This window comes from Lutra lutra, chromosome 4 (assembly GCF_902655055.1).
Source record: "Lutra lutra chromosome 4, mLutLut1.2, whole genome shotgun sequence".
NCBI classification, from domain to species: domain Eukaryota; kingdom Metazoa; phylum Chordata; class Mammalia; order Carnivora; family Mustelidae; genus Lutra; species Lutra lutra.
In genome coordinates, this window is record NC_062281.1 from 119,600,091 (window position 1) to 119,616,821 (window position 16,731).

A 16,731-nucleotide genomic window follows, 5' to 3' on the forward strand; every position below is an offset into this window, starting at 1 on the left:
CATTTTCTAATTGCAACATTTATACAACAACGACAACATCAACAAAAATCAGCAACAATTGCTGTTCAGAGGAAATAGTATGGTTTGTAGAAAGAGCCAGGGACCAAATATAGGAAAATCCAGGCAAAATAACTTCACCATGTTAGATATCAAATACTAATTCTTAAGGTATTTCCTGATTTGGGGAAATTTTTGGCTAAATTGTGTAAATAGTATTTTTATCTAGAAAAAAATTTTCTTATTTTTTGAAAAAAAGTTCTATTTCTTCAGTATTATAGGTCATAGCCTATGAAATAACTTATTTAGTCAAAACTTCCTTAAATGACTTGTGATATGAAGCATCTTGCTGGAAAAAATTTCCTGCGGGTTTCTTGCCCATTTCTACACGTATGGATGGAATAGAAAGTGTGAACATAGGCTGTGGGACCTGGCAGGACTTCCTCTCAGAGTTAATTCTGTAATTTTTTTCCCCTAGGAGAGCATGTTTTAAGTGTTCTGTTAATCAGGAAATACATAAAATAGGTGAATAAAGTTCCTAGTATTCAATAAGAACTTATAATTTGACAGCTGTTTTATTCCATAGGTATCTGAAAAGGTTCTAACAGTTCACATCAGCTCATTTCACTTTCATATTTATCACTCGCTTATCTGACTTGGTGTTTCCTAGGCTGAGAGTTTTAATTTCATTGGACTTGTTTCAACCCACATGTCTCTATTCACTAGGGGAGGATAATATTCCTTCCACTTAAATATATTATTTATTTTCCATCTACTTGGTTCCACTCCCCTTCCCATAACACACACATGCAATGCATCTACTCTCTTATGCATTCACTCAGGCTTGCACACACACATTCGCATGAATTCTCAGACATTAACCCCATGGGTTAAATGAATAGATGTTTGCAAACTGTAGGGTGCTATGCAAAGTTTGTTGTGACACTGGTGTTTTCATGAGTCACTAATCTGAATTAGATAAAGCAAGGTAATAATGTATGTAATTCTTCCCCCCTCAAAGACAACAAAACACATTACCGCTCTGCAATGGTGTTCCGTCATTGTCAGAATCCAGCTTCTCTGACAAGCTGCACCCAACAGTCTCCAGATGAGAGCTGGAGGGCGGGACTTTATCAACTCTCCTGGCTTTTGCCATCAGTCTTATTAACCTTCACAAATAGCATATACTTTCCATAAGCCAGGCTCACTGTCCTGGCTGATTTCACAGTTCCTACTTTAGACCTGCCGCAGAAGCCATGGTCACAGTTCTGCTGCTCATATCACCGCCTCTGCCTGGGCAACATGTTGTTCTGAGGCCAGCAGATCTCTCTCAAGGCAGTACCTTTCACTCTGGATGGCTTCATGGGGACCAGACACTGTGAGCACTGCTGAGCTGCTTCTCCTCCACAGCCTCATCCCCATGGCTACTCTTGCTGCTTCTTGCTGAGTTTGCTGGTCCCTCCATGGGAATGAGTCTTCCTTGGAGTGCCCAGCACTGGGACAGAGGGCGCCCTAACCTTAGCACTGAGCTACTTTTGTTCCTTGTGTATCTCAATATGCCTACTCTTCCTCTAGAAATCTATCCTGTGTTCCCAGAACTTGCAGGAGCTATGAACAGCCAGAATTTCTAGAGAATATCTTTAGATTTATTTTCTTTCCTTCTCTGGCGATAATTAATGGTGGGAGCTGTTGTGAGAAAACGGATTCATCTATTTCTCTTTGCAGTGGCTTCAGATTCTGGGCAGACATGGATACAGCACTCTCAACTTTATTCCAGGGGTCATCCAGGATGTTAAAATATACGCTATCATGTGCACTGTGCTTTCTCAATGCTTTGACATATTTAAACATGAGATTAACCCATGCTTTGATGCACCATAACTTGACATATATCACAAATGAATAATTATGTGCCAGTTGCTATAGCATCTCTTACCAATTCCCCCATCACACTCCCTTTTTGGAAGGGATTCTAGGCAGAAGCATTTCTTTATGGTGTTTCCCATTTCTTTAATTCTGTCCATACCCAAATCTGTCTAGTATCTTAACTGATTACTTGTATCATTGCAAACCTCTTTATTAACTACAAAATTATATAACCTCTAGAAATTATCCTATTTCTAAACTACATATAAACAATATTAATTAATTTTTTATTATATTACTGTAAGATCTTGCCAATTATTGTTTTGTCTTTAGACAAAAAACAAAACAGAGGGGCACGTAGCTGACTCATTCAGAAGAGCGTGCGACTCTTGATCTTGGGGATGTGAGTTTGAGCCCCATGTTGGGCATAGAGATGACTTCAAAACAAAACTTTAAAAAACAAAACAAAACAAAAAAAACAAAGAATGCCTGTTCTTAAAATCTGTTTTATACTCTGATTCCTGACATTAAATATCTTTAAAAATGTTACAATGGCTTTTAAGAATTCCTTCAAATAATATTTTTGCAGGAATAATATATTCTATGTTTCATTAAGATGCTATATGCTTCTGGATGCCAGAACCTTGATTATAACAGTCCGATGAAGTCTACCACATTTACATACTAACCACTTGAAGGAATGTGTTAATTCCTATTTACTGACAGACATTATCATGGCAGAAGATTAAACCTAGTACATACTGAAAGAAAAAGTGTATGCAGTTTATTATAAAAATTTAAATACAAGTATTCATAGAGACTATACACTGGTTATCAGTTTCCACTTACTCCTCTTTTAGGAACTGGCATCAATTTTTAATTAGGAAATCATTCATTCTAGTGTGGAATACTGCTCATTGTCCCTAAGTTTCTGTCCTGGGTTGTTCACTTCTTACTTCAAGGATTATGTTACCATATTTTAGACACTATAATGCAATTACATAAAGAATAATTATTGAATACTGAATCTTTATCTACTGATTTCTATGGAAGGCTTATATTCTTTGTAATAATATTCTCTGGCTGGCTGTGTCAGTGGGATGCTTCAGTTCAGGGTCTAACTGGAGCACCCTGCCTGACAGTCCCATTAAAAATCAACTTTTGGCTTTGGAGAACAGAAGATATTTTAAGTTCATTTTAGCTGGATAAGTCAATTTTTTCCTGAAAAACAAACAAATCTGAAATATGGGTCCTAGGATCTTGTACATCATCATTAAACATACTCCTTAACAGCTGGAACTCAAGGGATTACTTTCTTTTTTTTTTAATTTTTAAGACTTTTAAAAAATTTTATTTATTTATTTATTTGAGAGATAGAGAGAGAAAGACAGAGAGAGAGATTGATTGAGAAAACACATGGGAGGAGGGGCAGGGGGAGAAGTAGACTCCCTGCAGAACAGGGAGCCCAATGCAGGACTTGATCCCAGGACCCTGGGACCATGACCTGAGCCGAAGGCAGATGCTTAACCAACTGAGCCACCCAGGTGCCCAAGGAATTACTTTCTAATCAATTTTTGTTTACTATTTTCTTGGTTACATTGAGATTTAATACATCTTTCCCTAAAGAAGTTATCCATTGATTTGGTCTTCATTCATTTATCATTTTGCTAGTTATGCACCTACTAAATGCATAAATAGCATTGGACTCTGCTACACAGAATTATGCATGACTCCCTAAAGTAATCTTTCTTCCCAAGGATCCGGTCATATCAGACTACACTTGTTTCCTTTCTTTCCCTTCCCTTCCCTACCTCTCCATTCCCTTCCCTTCTCTTTCCTTTTCTCAGACATTAATTCTACAATTTTCAGATTCTCCCAAATGATCTCTTTACCTCTTCTTTTCCATGTCTGACAATAGCAGAACACACTTCTGGCTGTCACCCAGAGAAAAATAGTCCTGAAACATTTCTTGGTTCCACCTGCTCTAGAGCCATCAGCACTAACTTCTCAAAGTCAACTCCTCTTGATCAGAGTTTAAACAGAGTGGAGGTTACAAAGTAGAAAAAAGTTTGGTTATGTTGAATTTTTGAGTCAGAATCCCTGACATCAGTTGTATTAGCAGAAATATATTTTGTTCTTGTGTTATGAACACCTATCTTTTGTCTTTCAAGTTCTTCCAATCTTTCTGGAAACTATATCCCCTCCCCCAACTCTTTTATTTGACATAAGCCCTCTAGTAACCCTAATCCACATGAATAAGACTTGTTGGTCCATTGGAGCAAAAAGGATCAAAGACTTAAACTTACAAGCTAAACCTATAAAACTCTTAGAAGAAAACATTGCAGAAATATCTTTGTGGCATGGGATTTGGCGATGACTTCATGGATATAACCAAAAGCACAGGCAATAAAGAAAAAAAATGATAAGAATTTTTGTGCATCAAAGGATACTATCAAGAAAACAAAAAGAAGACCTACTACATGGGAGAAAATATTTGCAAATCTTACATCTGATAAGGGACAAATAGCCATAATATATATATATTTTTAAAAAACTCCTACAATTCAATAGTAGAAAGATACATAACAAAAAATTGGCCCAGGACTTGAATAGATATTTCTCTGAAGAAGATATTCAAAGTGGATGTTAAGCACATTAAAAGATATTATTAGTCTTTAGGGAAATGAAAATGAAAACCACAATGAGATATTACTTCACATCTAATAGGATGGCTATAATTTTTTAAAAATATTAAATAACTTGCTGGCAAGGATGTGGAGAAATTTGGGCCCTCTTGCATTATTAGTGGGAGTGATACAGCAGCTGTGGAAAATCTGTCTGGTGGTTTTTCCGTCAAAAGGTGTAACTTGGAATTACCATAGACTCAGCAACTGCACTCCTAGGTATATATCTAAAGAACTGAAAGCGGGGACTCAAACAGATATCTGTACCCCAGTGTTTGTAACACAATAGCCAAAAGGTGGAAACTACACAAAGGTCTATCCACAGGCGAATGGATAAACAAAATGTAGTTCATACACACAGTGGTATATTCAAGTTTAAAAAAGAATGAAATTCAGATACATGCTACAAATGATGAACTCTGAAGCCATGCTGAATAAAATAAGCCAGACACAGGACAAATACTGTATGATTCCACTTACGGGAGTTACCTGGAATAGGCAAATTCATAGAGAGGGCAAGTAGCACAGGAGTTACCAGGTGCTGGGGGAAGCCTGAAGCGCTTTATTTAATGAGAAGAGGCCACTGTATACTGGGAGAGCAATATATTCAAGCCTAATTAACTACTTCTGGAGGAAAAAGGTGAAGCGGGAAGGGAGAAGTCGGACCCCCGCTGATCCATTGCTTGGAGCTCATTTAGCCAGTCTGGGGGGCCTCGAAGGGGCGGGTGAATAGGCGCTCGGCTCCGAGAACTGTGAGTCCCGCTGCCGGGTGAGGAGCTGGGCCGGGCCGGACGTCTCCCGGGGGAAAGTTGGGACCGCAGACCCGGGATCCCGCGGGGAGGAGGGAACAGTCGATCGTCCCGACAGCGGCCGACCTTCATCACGGAGCCGCTCTCAGAGGACGGGCAGGCGCGGTGAGTTGAGGACAGCCCGCCCCGGCCCGTGCCGCGCCGGTCCTCGCCGCGTTTCTGTCAGGAACTGGGCGAGGCCTGAGGCGCTCGGGGCGGGGCGGCCGCTCGCGGGGGTGGGGCTGGCGGGAGGACCGCGCGTCTGCGGAGCTGAAGGAGCTGGGCTGACTCTGCTTTTGTTTTGGTGGTTCCCGGACCCACTGTGTTTGTGACTAGGTGTGTCTTGCCCCCTGAGCGGCTGCAGGTGCGGCGTGCGTGTGTACTGTAGCCACCTTGTTTTCCAGCGGTGGGAAGGAGACGCCGGGGGTGGGGCGGGGGAGCGACCGGCTCCAGCCCTCGGCGCGCGGGCCACACGCGGGTCCTGACGGCTTCTCCCTGGCGCCTGGGGGTATGGGACGGGTTTGCTTGGAATTAGGGTGTTCCCCAGGAATTGGGGCGGGGGGGGCTGATTCGGTTCCCGGCATGCCCGCCGTGTACCCCGGGGCGGGTGATGGAGATGCCCACACCCCAATTCCCTCCCCGACTGGTAGGGACCCCTCCCTGGCCGAGGCTCGGAGACCAGGGTAATTTGTTTTCTTGTTTATTCTCTTACCTTGTCAGGTTCCCTGCGATCTTTGTCATGATTGGTTTTTCGAGTGAATGTTGGTCTCGGCTTCCACTCACTACCTATTTCAAATCAGTATTTTATATCTGAGTTTTGGCACTTAAAAAAAAAAAAGTGTCTGAGAGTACAAGTCGTAAGGAATGACTAATAGATCAGAAAAATTTATATAGTAAGCATTATAGAAGATAAGAAAATGCTAAATTGTCACTAAGATAATTAGATAAAGCGCACGCTTTCTCAACAGACAAGAAATTATGTAGTCACACAGTTTTCTAGTAAATTCTGAGGTAGCAAAGCCATATATAAAAGTGGTCCAGTGGGTTTTAATTTTGAAAACTTTTTTTGTTGCTTTAAATTATATAGTTTTCCTGAGATGAGAAAGGGAACATTTTGTTACTTAAAAAAAAAAATTATTTATTTTGAAAAAGTGCCCCTGCCCTTGAACCAGGAGGGATGGGAGAGGGGCAGAGGGAGAGAGACTCTGGAGCAGTCTCCTTGCTGAGTGCAGAGCACCACTCTCCATCTAAGGACCCTGAGATCCTGGGTCCAAATCAAGGGTCAGAGACTTAGCCTACTGAGCCACCCAGGAGCCCCTATCTGTTCCTGTCTGCATAGTATAGCAACATGATTAGCATGTTCATTTATACTTTATCAGGTAATTATTTTCAAGTTCTGAAATTGTTTACTTAAAGATGTTAAGGACTCCTTTAGCATATTTTTGAATGACTCCCTTCTGTCTCCCTCCCTGTTATCTTGGGTTTCTATTGTTAATATAGTCAGTTGTTTTAGAACAATTGCTAATATGTTTCAACTTCACTATTTCTTTTGGTTGGTGACTAAATGATTAATAAATTAAAAAAAAAAAGGAGGACAATTAAGTTAAACAGATGGAAGGGAGAAAAACTCCGATGACTAGAAAAATGAAAAATCCCAAAAGTTCTGGATAACTAAGAACAGTCTTAAGATATACATAAATCTAGCCCTCTTACCAGTAGTATTTTGTCAAGGGGTGTCACATACTCCCACAGGTATCTCATCCCCACCTTAGGGAGGATTTAAAATTGAAGGGGCATGATCTGACCTGATAGTATGGATTTCTCCACAAGATGGCACTCATATAGTTTCTTTGATTTTAGTTTCTATCCTAAGGAAAGATTTGCAGTGTAAATTCACAGAGTAAATAGAAACGTGACTTATGTTTTATGATTTGTGCATCTATTTCATGTTTTGTTATATAGAATTTTCTATCATGTTTCAGAATTGAGGAAAAAAATTGGGATGTGGTGTTGATATGCAGGGGAAAGAATGGCAATGTGAATGGAACAATGTATGTGTCTGTAGAAATGGTTCTTCAGTCTCCTATCAAAGTTGAGGCTTTGTTCAGCCCTAGAATTTTATTCTAGTCCCATGTGGCCAATGCTAAATGTTTTTATCCTTTATATTTAGGTACCATCTCTGAATGTAAAAATTGGCTTTTTTAAAAGGAATGTAAGCATTTCTATGTACATGTTATGTAATATGAATGTAAACATACATATATATGTTAAATTTGAAAATTTTTTTATTTTGGAAAAGTTCAAACATATATACAAAATTGACAGAACGTTATAATGAACTACATGTACCTATTATATAGCTTTAGCAATTATCAACTCATTGCCAATCTTGTTTTATCATTTCCCCTTACCTTTCCCCATTTATTTTGAAGCAAACCTCTGTATATGTATCTGGCATATTGTTAGAGGCACACACATTCACCATAAAATGCATTATCCTAAATCAAAAATAATGGTATGGACAAAGTATTAAGAGCCCAAAAGGAGTGATTAATTCTGCCTTGAAGAACAGGACAAACTCAGAGAAGCCTTTGAAGAAAAAATGACATTTGACCTATACATTAAGGATGTGTAGGGATCTGCCAGGTAGAGAAGAAATGGAAGAAAACACATTCTAAGCATTGGTGCAGTATGAGGAGAAGGGTACAGATGTGAATATGCATGAATTAGTGGAGAATTAGTGGAGAATAGAGAATAATGTATTTGAATTTTGAGGCACTGTGGAGGAAGCTACAGAAGATGCAGCTGGGAAAAGAGTCTGTGGTTATTCTAGGAAATTAATGATTATAGTTTATGTATCCAGAAATATTTTTCTACAGCTTTATGAATAAAATATAAACTACTTTTTCTACATTTTTGTAGATTTATGACACAGTCCAGTCTTTAACAATGCTGAAATCAAATGACTCGTTGTTTTCCTTGGATACTTTGTTTTTTGAAAAACCAGGTGAAGCTAAAAAGTAAGTCTGCCTTAATGATAATATAGTATATTGTTTTAGAGATTTTTTATTTTTAAGGAGTTTTAATTTTCTCACTAGACATATACAAATAAAAAATGAGGAGTCGACAAAATGATTTTTCAGGTATATAACTAGTAAACATGGAATTCAGATATAAGGGAGTATCTGAATTTTAACATGTTAAATGTTATAACTTAAAAAATAGAGCAGACGCTTGCCTGTTTGGCTTTCATGTGTTTGCATTTCTGGTTTGTTCAAATTATTTTTGTCCAAGGTAAAAACTTGAAGTAATGGTCAAACAGTAGCAACGGACAAGGAGTGATGACACCTTTTGGAAACAGAATGGGCAGTGTGCCAAAGGCCAAGTGTGATGGGCAGATTCATTGTAGGCAGGAAGTAGGGGTGGAAATAAAGATGTGGTGCCAGAGGGAATAAGAGCAGAGAATAGTCTGTTAAATACAGGTTTTTATGGATTTTCACATGTAAATTTTTCTCAATTCTAAGTTTTCTATGTATTCTATTGTATTATCTTTTTTCTTTTTTTTAAGATTTTATTTTTAAGTGATCTCTACACCCAGTGTGGAGCTCGAACTCACAAGCCCAGGATCAGAAGTTGAATGTTCCACTGACTAAGCTAGCAGGCAACCCTATATTATCCTTTTTTAGAGAAAGGAAGTATTGAGTAAAGTATTTATTGTTTCATTAATTTTTTCATTCATTCAAGTATTATTTCAAATATTGATTGAATGCAGAAAAGGATATAAGAAGGATGAAACAGACTTTTACTTCAAAAGAACTTAAAATATATTTAAGGAGATTAAGAACACATATGGAAAGGTCATTAATAAGTAACATAACTGTAATTCATCATCCAGACTTGGATACTTTGAGAGTGAAAGAGTGCATCCAATTTGTACAACATGTGTTAATCAGGACTGGTCTGGGCAAAATGCAACATATGGTTGCCTTTCTAACAATACAGAGTCAAAAAAAGATGTGAAGGAAATGATAAGCATACATTCATGCAATGAAATTTCAGATTTGGAGGGAGACCTGGTGCAGACTGATCAGGTTAGGCTTTATGGTAATGGGGAGAGACTTCAGGAGACTTTGAAGGATTTGATAATTCTAATAAGCAGAGAGAAGAGGCAATTCGAAGGCAGAGTTTAACAGCAAGAAATAATGGAGGTGGGACAATTCGCAGTATTTTTAGGTGATAATGTATAGAGAAGTTTCGTGGAATAGGAGACTCATAAAGGAGAAACAGTGGGACATAAAGTTAGAAAAGTAAACTGAGGATAGATTGTGGTGGATTTTAAGTGCCAGAATAAGGATCTTGGACGTGACCATGTGTTAAAAGCCATGGAACTGAATCAACAAACATTTATTGATGATATGTCTTATTATGTAAAGCACTGTGCTAAGTAGTATTGATGTGAATGGAACTAGAAACAAACCTTTATGTGTTTATGATTTGGGGAGGGTATCAGACTGATCTATCCTCAATCTTTCTATTATCTATATATAATATGCAATATATATATTTTCTACACACAGACATATAATACAATAGGACTGTAATAAATATTATTGGTTCAAATAGTACTTAAGAAGAGGGAACAATTTTAAACTTTTTAAAAAAGATTTTATTTATTTGAGAGAGAGAGAGAATAAGAGCAAGCATGAGCGTGGGAAGGTCAGAGGAAGAGCCAGACTCCCTGCTGAGTAGGAAGCCTGATGCAGGACTCCATCTCAGGACTCTAGGATCATCACCTGAGCTGAAGGCAGTCGCTCAACCAACTGAGCCACCCAAGCACCCAGAAGAGGGAAGGATCTAAGTTTGATTTTGAATGAACATAAGCTCTAGTGTCTAGAATATTTCCTGGAAAGTAGTTCTCGTAAATAATTGTTGAATAGATTAATGAAAGAATGAAACAATGGCACTTCTATAGGTAGATACAGGATAGGGTCATGTACAGTGGCAGTCAGAGTAAAAGAAATATTTTTGAATAAAGATGAGGAGGTACAGAATATGTTATCTATTTGGTATGCAAGTAGTTCACTTTGGGCTGGACTGTAAGGTAAGTAGAGTAGGAGAGTTAAAACTCTAAGATAGCCTAAGGCCATTTGGATGTTTTATATTGTTTGGAAGCCACTGAAGTATTTTGAATGGAATATAATTATGATGAAAACAATTCTGAATCAGTGTGATAGGAGTGTGTAAAATATGTTAGAGAAAGCCAGAGGCAGTGAGGCCAGTTAAGACATGATTGTTCTTAACCAAATTGATTAGAGCTTTGATTGAAATATTGACAGTGGAAATACAAGGAAATGAATTCAAGAAGCATTATAAAGAAGATGCAGTAAGACCTGGTATATGTCTGGATATATAGGTATAAGATTTTGCTATAATTTGAATTCTGGATGCCTGAGAGAATGATGATGCCTCTGGAAAATAGGGAAGTCATAAGGGAGATTTGATTTTTACGGGAATGCTGAATAGTAGAATTATATGTGTGCTTTTTTTTTTTTAAGATTTTATTTATTTGACAGAGAGAGATCACAAGTAGGCAGAGAGGCAGGCAGAGAATGGGGGAAGCAGGCTCCCTTCTGAGCAGAGAGTCCAATGCGGGGCTCAGTCCCAGGACCCTGAGATCATGACCTGAGCTGAAGGCAGAGGCTTAACCCACTGAGCCACCCAGGCGCCCCAGATGTGTGCTTTTTATCTCTCTCTTAGATTTTCTGAAATAGTCTCTGTGTAGAAAAGAGTTAATACATCAGGCCTAAACTACTGTCCTTGAAAAGGCCCTGGTTGTATGAATGGCCCTTGGCTAGAGTGAGAACTTTAAGAAAGTTCCCACCATTAACTGATAGGAATGGCTCACTGCCTAAACTGTTTATACAGATAGGTTTATGCTGACTATCTGCTTTTCTTCTGGGAATCTAGAATTTAGGTATGTACTAGACAGGGGATGCCCACATGATTAGTCCCCAGTAAAAACACTGGGCATTGAGTCTCTAATGAGCTCCCTCATTAGCAACACTTCATATATGCTAGTATAGCTTGTTGCTGAGGGAATTAAAGATGTCCTGTGTTGCTGTACTGGGAGAGGATCTTTGGAGGCTTGTGCCTGGTTTTCCCTGGACTTTGCCTCATAGTCACAAATAGGACTATATGTTGAATTTGAATCAGCCCAGGGAATCATTGGCTCTGGGGGTGCTCTTGGGGACCCTCTGACAGTCCTAAATTTCAAATGCTTTGGTCTATTATCAAACAGTCTGTCAGACATTGTCAGATAATGTGTTGTAGATTTTTGATTTGGAAAACATAGCTGTGGGACCTATGTGTTAGGAGCTACAAAAGGCAGTAGTGTAAAAGACTGGGTCTCTCACTTTCCAGAGTTTAAAGTCCTAAATAAAAAAGATTTAAAAATATCATAAAATCCTTGCCACTTGGGGGTGCCTGGTTGGCTCAGTTGGTTAAGGGACTGCCGTTGGCTTAGGTCATGATCCTGGAGTCCCAGGATAGAATCCTGCATGGGATGTTCCCTGCTCAGTGGGGAGTCTGCTCTTCCCTTTAATGCTGCCCCCCTCTCATGCTCTCTCTCTCCCTCTCGTATTCTCTCTCTCAAATAAATAAATAAAATCATTAAAAAAAATCCTTGCTACTTGTCATAGACAGTGGATGTGGTGCTCTTCTCAGGTTTATTTCCTGTCAGCCAATACTTACTTTTTTTGCTCTAATGAAGGACAAATCAACTTTTATTGAAAAGGAAACATTAAAAATTTATATGTTAATAGGATCACAGCTGAAAGATAAGGAGAGACAGTTCACAGTGCCAACAGGGTGGCAAAATTCTCAAAAACTACTTTAAGTTTACAAAGTGATTATCATTTTCAACTAGTTTCTTGGATTTTCTGTGGTGGTTCTGGATCAAGGGTATTTGTATTAGGACACTAACTTGTAATAATATTTTAGGAATACTCTAGAGAATAGAGAATACCAGTAGTGGTGTCATTTATACACTGATGACCCATGATCTGTTGTGAAGTGTGTCATAAGTATTTTGTTACTTCTGATAGTAAAGATGCTGATGTTTCAGAATGATTTACTACTTTTTTTTTTTTTTTTTTTACATTGGAACAGATTTAAGATTCTTGTCACAAGCTGTTGAATTAGAGGAAAAAAGATGGAGTTATAGCCATTATTTAGGTAGCATATCTCACATAGCAGTGTCATTAATCGTATGACACACAAGGGAAAAAAGATTGAGAACACTGCTGTGTATAAAGATACATCAAAGTCACCATAGAAAATTAATTTATAGGTTGTTTATCTAAGAGTCTGTAATTGAGTAATGTTTAATTAATAGCTTCTGATATAACTTTATTAACATATATATATTCACACTTTTATATTTTATATAGCTATCCAGACACTGAAAAATCATTGGATTGGTTTCTCCCACCTGCTCCATTGATTTCAGAAATTCCAGATACTCAGGCATTGGAGGAGGAAATAGGAAGTCATAAACTGTTAGGTAAACTATCACATACTTGTTATGAAGTTAAACCTGTGCAGCTCATGTCAATGTAAAAAAATCTAGTAATACATTAAAATGTTAATTCCTTTATTTTAATGAAATAGACTTTATTCAAAATAGTGCTCACCAAATCTTAAAATCAAAAACATCTTTCTTCTCCATATATACATATACATACATATGCATATTGTGTGTATGCAGTACACTATCACAAACATGTACTGTTGCATGAATTTGTTTCCTCTTATTAAAGTTGTCATTGCCATTTAGTTTTTGTCTTGCCTTTTACTAAAGGTAGGATCTTCTGGCTTAGGAAACCACATTCTTGAAAAAAAGAAGATGCAGAGTATTTTATATAGTTTGGTAACATTTTTATAAAGTTAAAGACAAGCATATTCAAACAGTATATGTGATCTTATGTGATATTGTTGATAAAATTTTTGATTTTTCAAATTTGGTGGTAATTCATATATGTTATCTTATTAACCTTTGTAACTTGTGTATATTTTATACATGAAAATATACATTACATTTATATTCTCATATATACCAAATAATACATAGTATACACAGGCTTATATATACTATATATATACATAGATGGTAAAACAAATTTAAGCCCTAACAATGCCTGCAGATTCCTCCCAACCTCTCAAAGATGCCTGTAAAATCTCTGTAAAGAAACCTTTAAAATTTTTTCACCCTGATAAAAGCATTCCTTTATCTTGATTTTAGAAGCAATACTACAAAGTTAAAAGCATTGCATCATATATTTAATACTGAATCAAATCCAGTATTGTATATGATCGGTCATTATATTTCTATGTGTAAATTGGTATTGTAAATATTCAGATCCTCTTAATTGTATAATTATATCATTTGTAGTTGGTAAAATACTTAAAAGGTATAATAATGGTTATTTCTGTGAGTCAGAAATTAAACCTATTTTATAATGTAGGTTTTTTATAAATTTCAAATTTCAGTGAATCTTAATTTGAGTGCCCTTCAGTGATATAGTATACAATAACAGTACCAATCACCTATAGTTCAAAACCATATTTGGTGTTATAGATTATCTTGTTATTGTATGAATAACTTTCATGTTTACCTTGTAAGGTGTTTGAAAATTTTTGTTAAATTTTTTCATGGTCATTTTGAGAATTTATCTTCATGGAGAACATATATTAATTAATGTATTCCATTTTTGTAGGTCAGGAAGAGAAGCCAAAAATGTTACCATCAAATTTAAAGATAACTAATGAAAACACAAATTATATTTCACCAACACAAAAATTCCAGTTTGCCTTTTCCTTAAATAAATATGAAGCAGGTGATCTGAATTTAGGAGGAGCAGGTAACAATGACTTATCACATGTTCCTGGCAAGCTGACATATGGTATTTCTCAGAAATACAAAAATCACGTTAGCACTGAAATAATACCTGAGAAAAGTGTTCCAGATAATACAAAATTATTTAATTTTGCAGAAGGTAAAGGAGAGAGCACATCAGCCTTCCGAAAAAGGTAATTAATTAAATGAATTACAGAATATTCAGTGATAATGTTGAACATTTATGGTATGTCCAAATGTATGAAGTATGATAGAATCTAAATGAGAAAAACATCAACAAATAGGGTTTAGTATATACCAAATGCTCTGTTAACTCTGGGATTCTAGTCATAGGTTCTTGCCTTCAGAGAGCTACAACGTAATGGAGAAAGGACAAATAATTTAAAATAATTGATTAAGTACTTTATAGTACAACAATTATTTTGATGAAGTATATAGTTAGAGCAAAGGGTCTCAAAAATTTTCAAACTTTTTACTGTAAGGACCCTTTACACTTAAAAATTACTGAGGATTCTCAACAGTTTTTGTATATATGGGTTACGTCTATCAATATTTAACCATATTAGAAATGAAAACTCAAAAAATTTAAAAAGCAAACAGTGCTTTACTGATATTATGAAAATTGTTTTGATTCTACATACTTTCTGAAGAGTCTCAACTGTCCTTTGAGAATTGCTGTTACAGCATATCACATGGGGTCCTAATCTGTTCTGGAGCATCAGGGAGGGCTTTCTTCATGAAGTGGTATTTAAACTTAACTTTGGGGTACCTGGGTGGCTCAGTCGGTTAAGCATCTGCCTTTGGCTCAGGTCATGATCCCAGAGTCCCAGGCTCACATCCCGCATCAGGCTCCCTGCTCAGCGGGGAGTCTGCTTCTCCCTCTGAACTTCCAACCTCTTGTACTTTCTCTCTATCTCTCAAATAAATAAATAACATCTTAAAAAATACAAAAACAAAAACTTAACCTTAAGGAGGAATAGAATTAAACTAAGGGCAAATGAAGGAGAGTACTCTAGGCAGAAAGAATAATAAGTGCAAAAGACCCAAAGTAGCACAGAGCTTGGCCTATTAGAAAATTTCCTTTTGTGTAAAATCAGAGAGAATGCGGAGAGGTAAGGTTTGGAGAGGTCGGGTCATTCAGAATCATGTAGGCCGCCATAAACTTTGTGCTTTTTCTTAAGGCACTGTTTCTTAAGCTGTGGCCTGTGCACCCACCATATCAGAATCATCTGAAGTACTTGTTAGAAATTTGGGTTCCTGAGTCCTACCTTAGGCCTGTTGAATCACAGTCTATATAAAGGTGGGGAGGGGACCCAGGAATTGTCATTTTTAACAATTTTTTCTAGATGATTGTTATGCACAATAAAGTTTGAGAGCTAGAATTCTAAGATTCTACATTTTAAGTAGAGGAGTAAAATTGAAATTTTTTTTTAATTTAAAGTGCATTTTGGCAATCAGTATGATGAATTAGAAGGAACTAAAATACTTTGTGAAAGGTCACTTAGAAGGTTTTTATTAATCTAGGTGAGAGAGAATGGGAGACTGATGTAGACTGTGGTAGCAGAAATGAGAGAGTTCAGAGTGATTTAAGAGATAAAATTCCCATAGCACCTAAATGATTATTAGATATGACACCTGATTCATGGTTTTCTGACTTGAACCAGAATGATGAAGGATGGTAGTGCCCTTTCATGATGTGGAAAACTATAAAGGAAGAACAGGTTTGGGGGAAGGTGATGAGTACAGATTTGGACATGTTGAGTTTGAGTACCTATAAATTGTCCAGATAGGGAATTGGATGTATGGGTTTAAAGATTCAGAAGAGATCTAACTGATAGGTTTTGTTTTCTCTGTGACATAAGAGATGAGGTCATTTGTGGAGTTTGAGGGGAAAAAGTGGGAATATTGAACAAGTACGAGAAGAGTGGAAGAGATTATTAAAAATGGGAAAGCAATCCAGTTAGAATAATGGTAGGCTTGTTGGACACTCTAATTTTAGTATATGTGCGGCAGAAGTGAGCACTTTGTTGAACACTCTAAAGGGCCCAATTGAGGTTGATGTCTATGAATTTTTTGTAACAGTTCTATTAAGATACTACTCAGGGTGCCTGGGTGGCTCAGTTGGTTAAGTGCCAATTCTTGGTTTTGCCTCAGGTCATGATTTCAGGGTCATGAGATTGAGCCCTGCCTGGGGCTCCTTGCTCAGCATGGAATGCTTGAAATTCTCTCCTTCCCCCTTTACTCCTCCCCCTACTTGCCCTTACTCTCTCAAACAAATAAATAAACAAAATCTTTTAAAAAACGGAGATACACAAAACAAACTGAGGGTTGATGGGGGGAGGGGGGTTGGGAGAGGGGGGTGGGATTATGGACATTGGGGAGGGTATGTGCTATGGTGAGTGCTGTGAAGTGTATAAACCTGGCGATTCACAGACCTGTACCCCTGGGGATAAAAGTATATTATATGTTTATAAAAAATAAA

At 37.3% G+C, this 16,731-nt stretch overlaps 1 protein-coding gene across 9 annotated transcripts in view; it reads left to right on the forward strand.

Annotated features, from left to right (window-relative positions):
* The first annotated feature begins 5,137 nt into the window (after window positions 1-5,137).
* HFM1 (helicase for meiosis 1) overlaps window positions 5,138-16,731 on the forward strand; it is a 117,149-nt gene continuing 105,555 nt past the window's right edge. For 3 of the 9 annotated variants that reach the window (XR_007126832.1, XM_047727314.1, XM_047727316.1), the window contains exons 1-4: window positions 5,335-5,461; window positions 8,258-8,355; window positions 12,784-12,896; window positions 14,110-14,422. Coding sequence is in view for 7 of the 9 variants with exons in the window: in XM_047727314.1 (XP_047583270.1) it covers window positions 8,285-8,355; window positions 12,784-12,896; window positions 14,110-14,422 (497 nt within the window). In the remaining 2 variants the exon portion in view is untranslated. Of the gene's footprint in view, window positions 5,188-5,328; window positions 5,462-8,257; window positions 8,356-12,783; window positions 12,897-14,109; window positions 14,423-16,731 lie in introns of those variants that run through there. The other 6 variants (XM_047727315.1, XM_047727319.1, XM_047727318.1 and 3 more) reach the window with 6 other exon arrangements.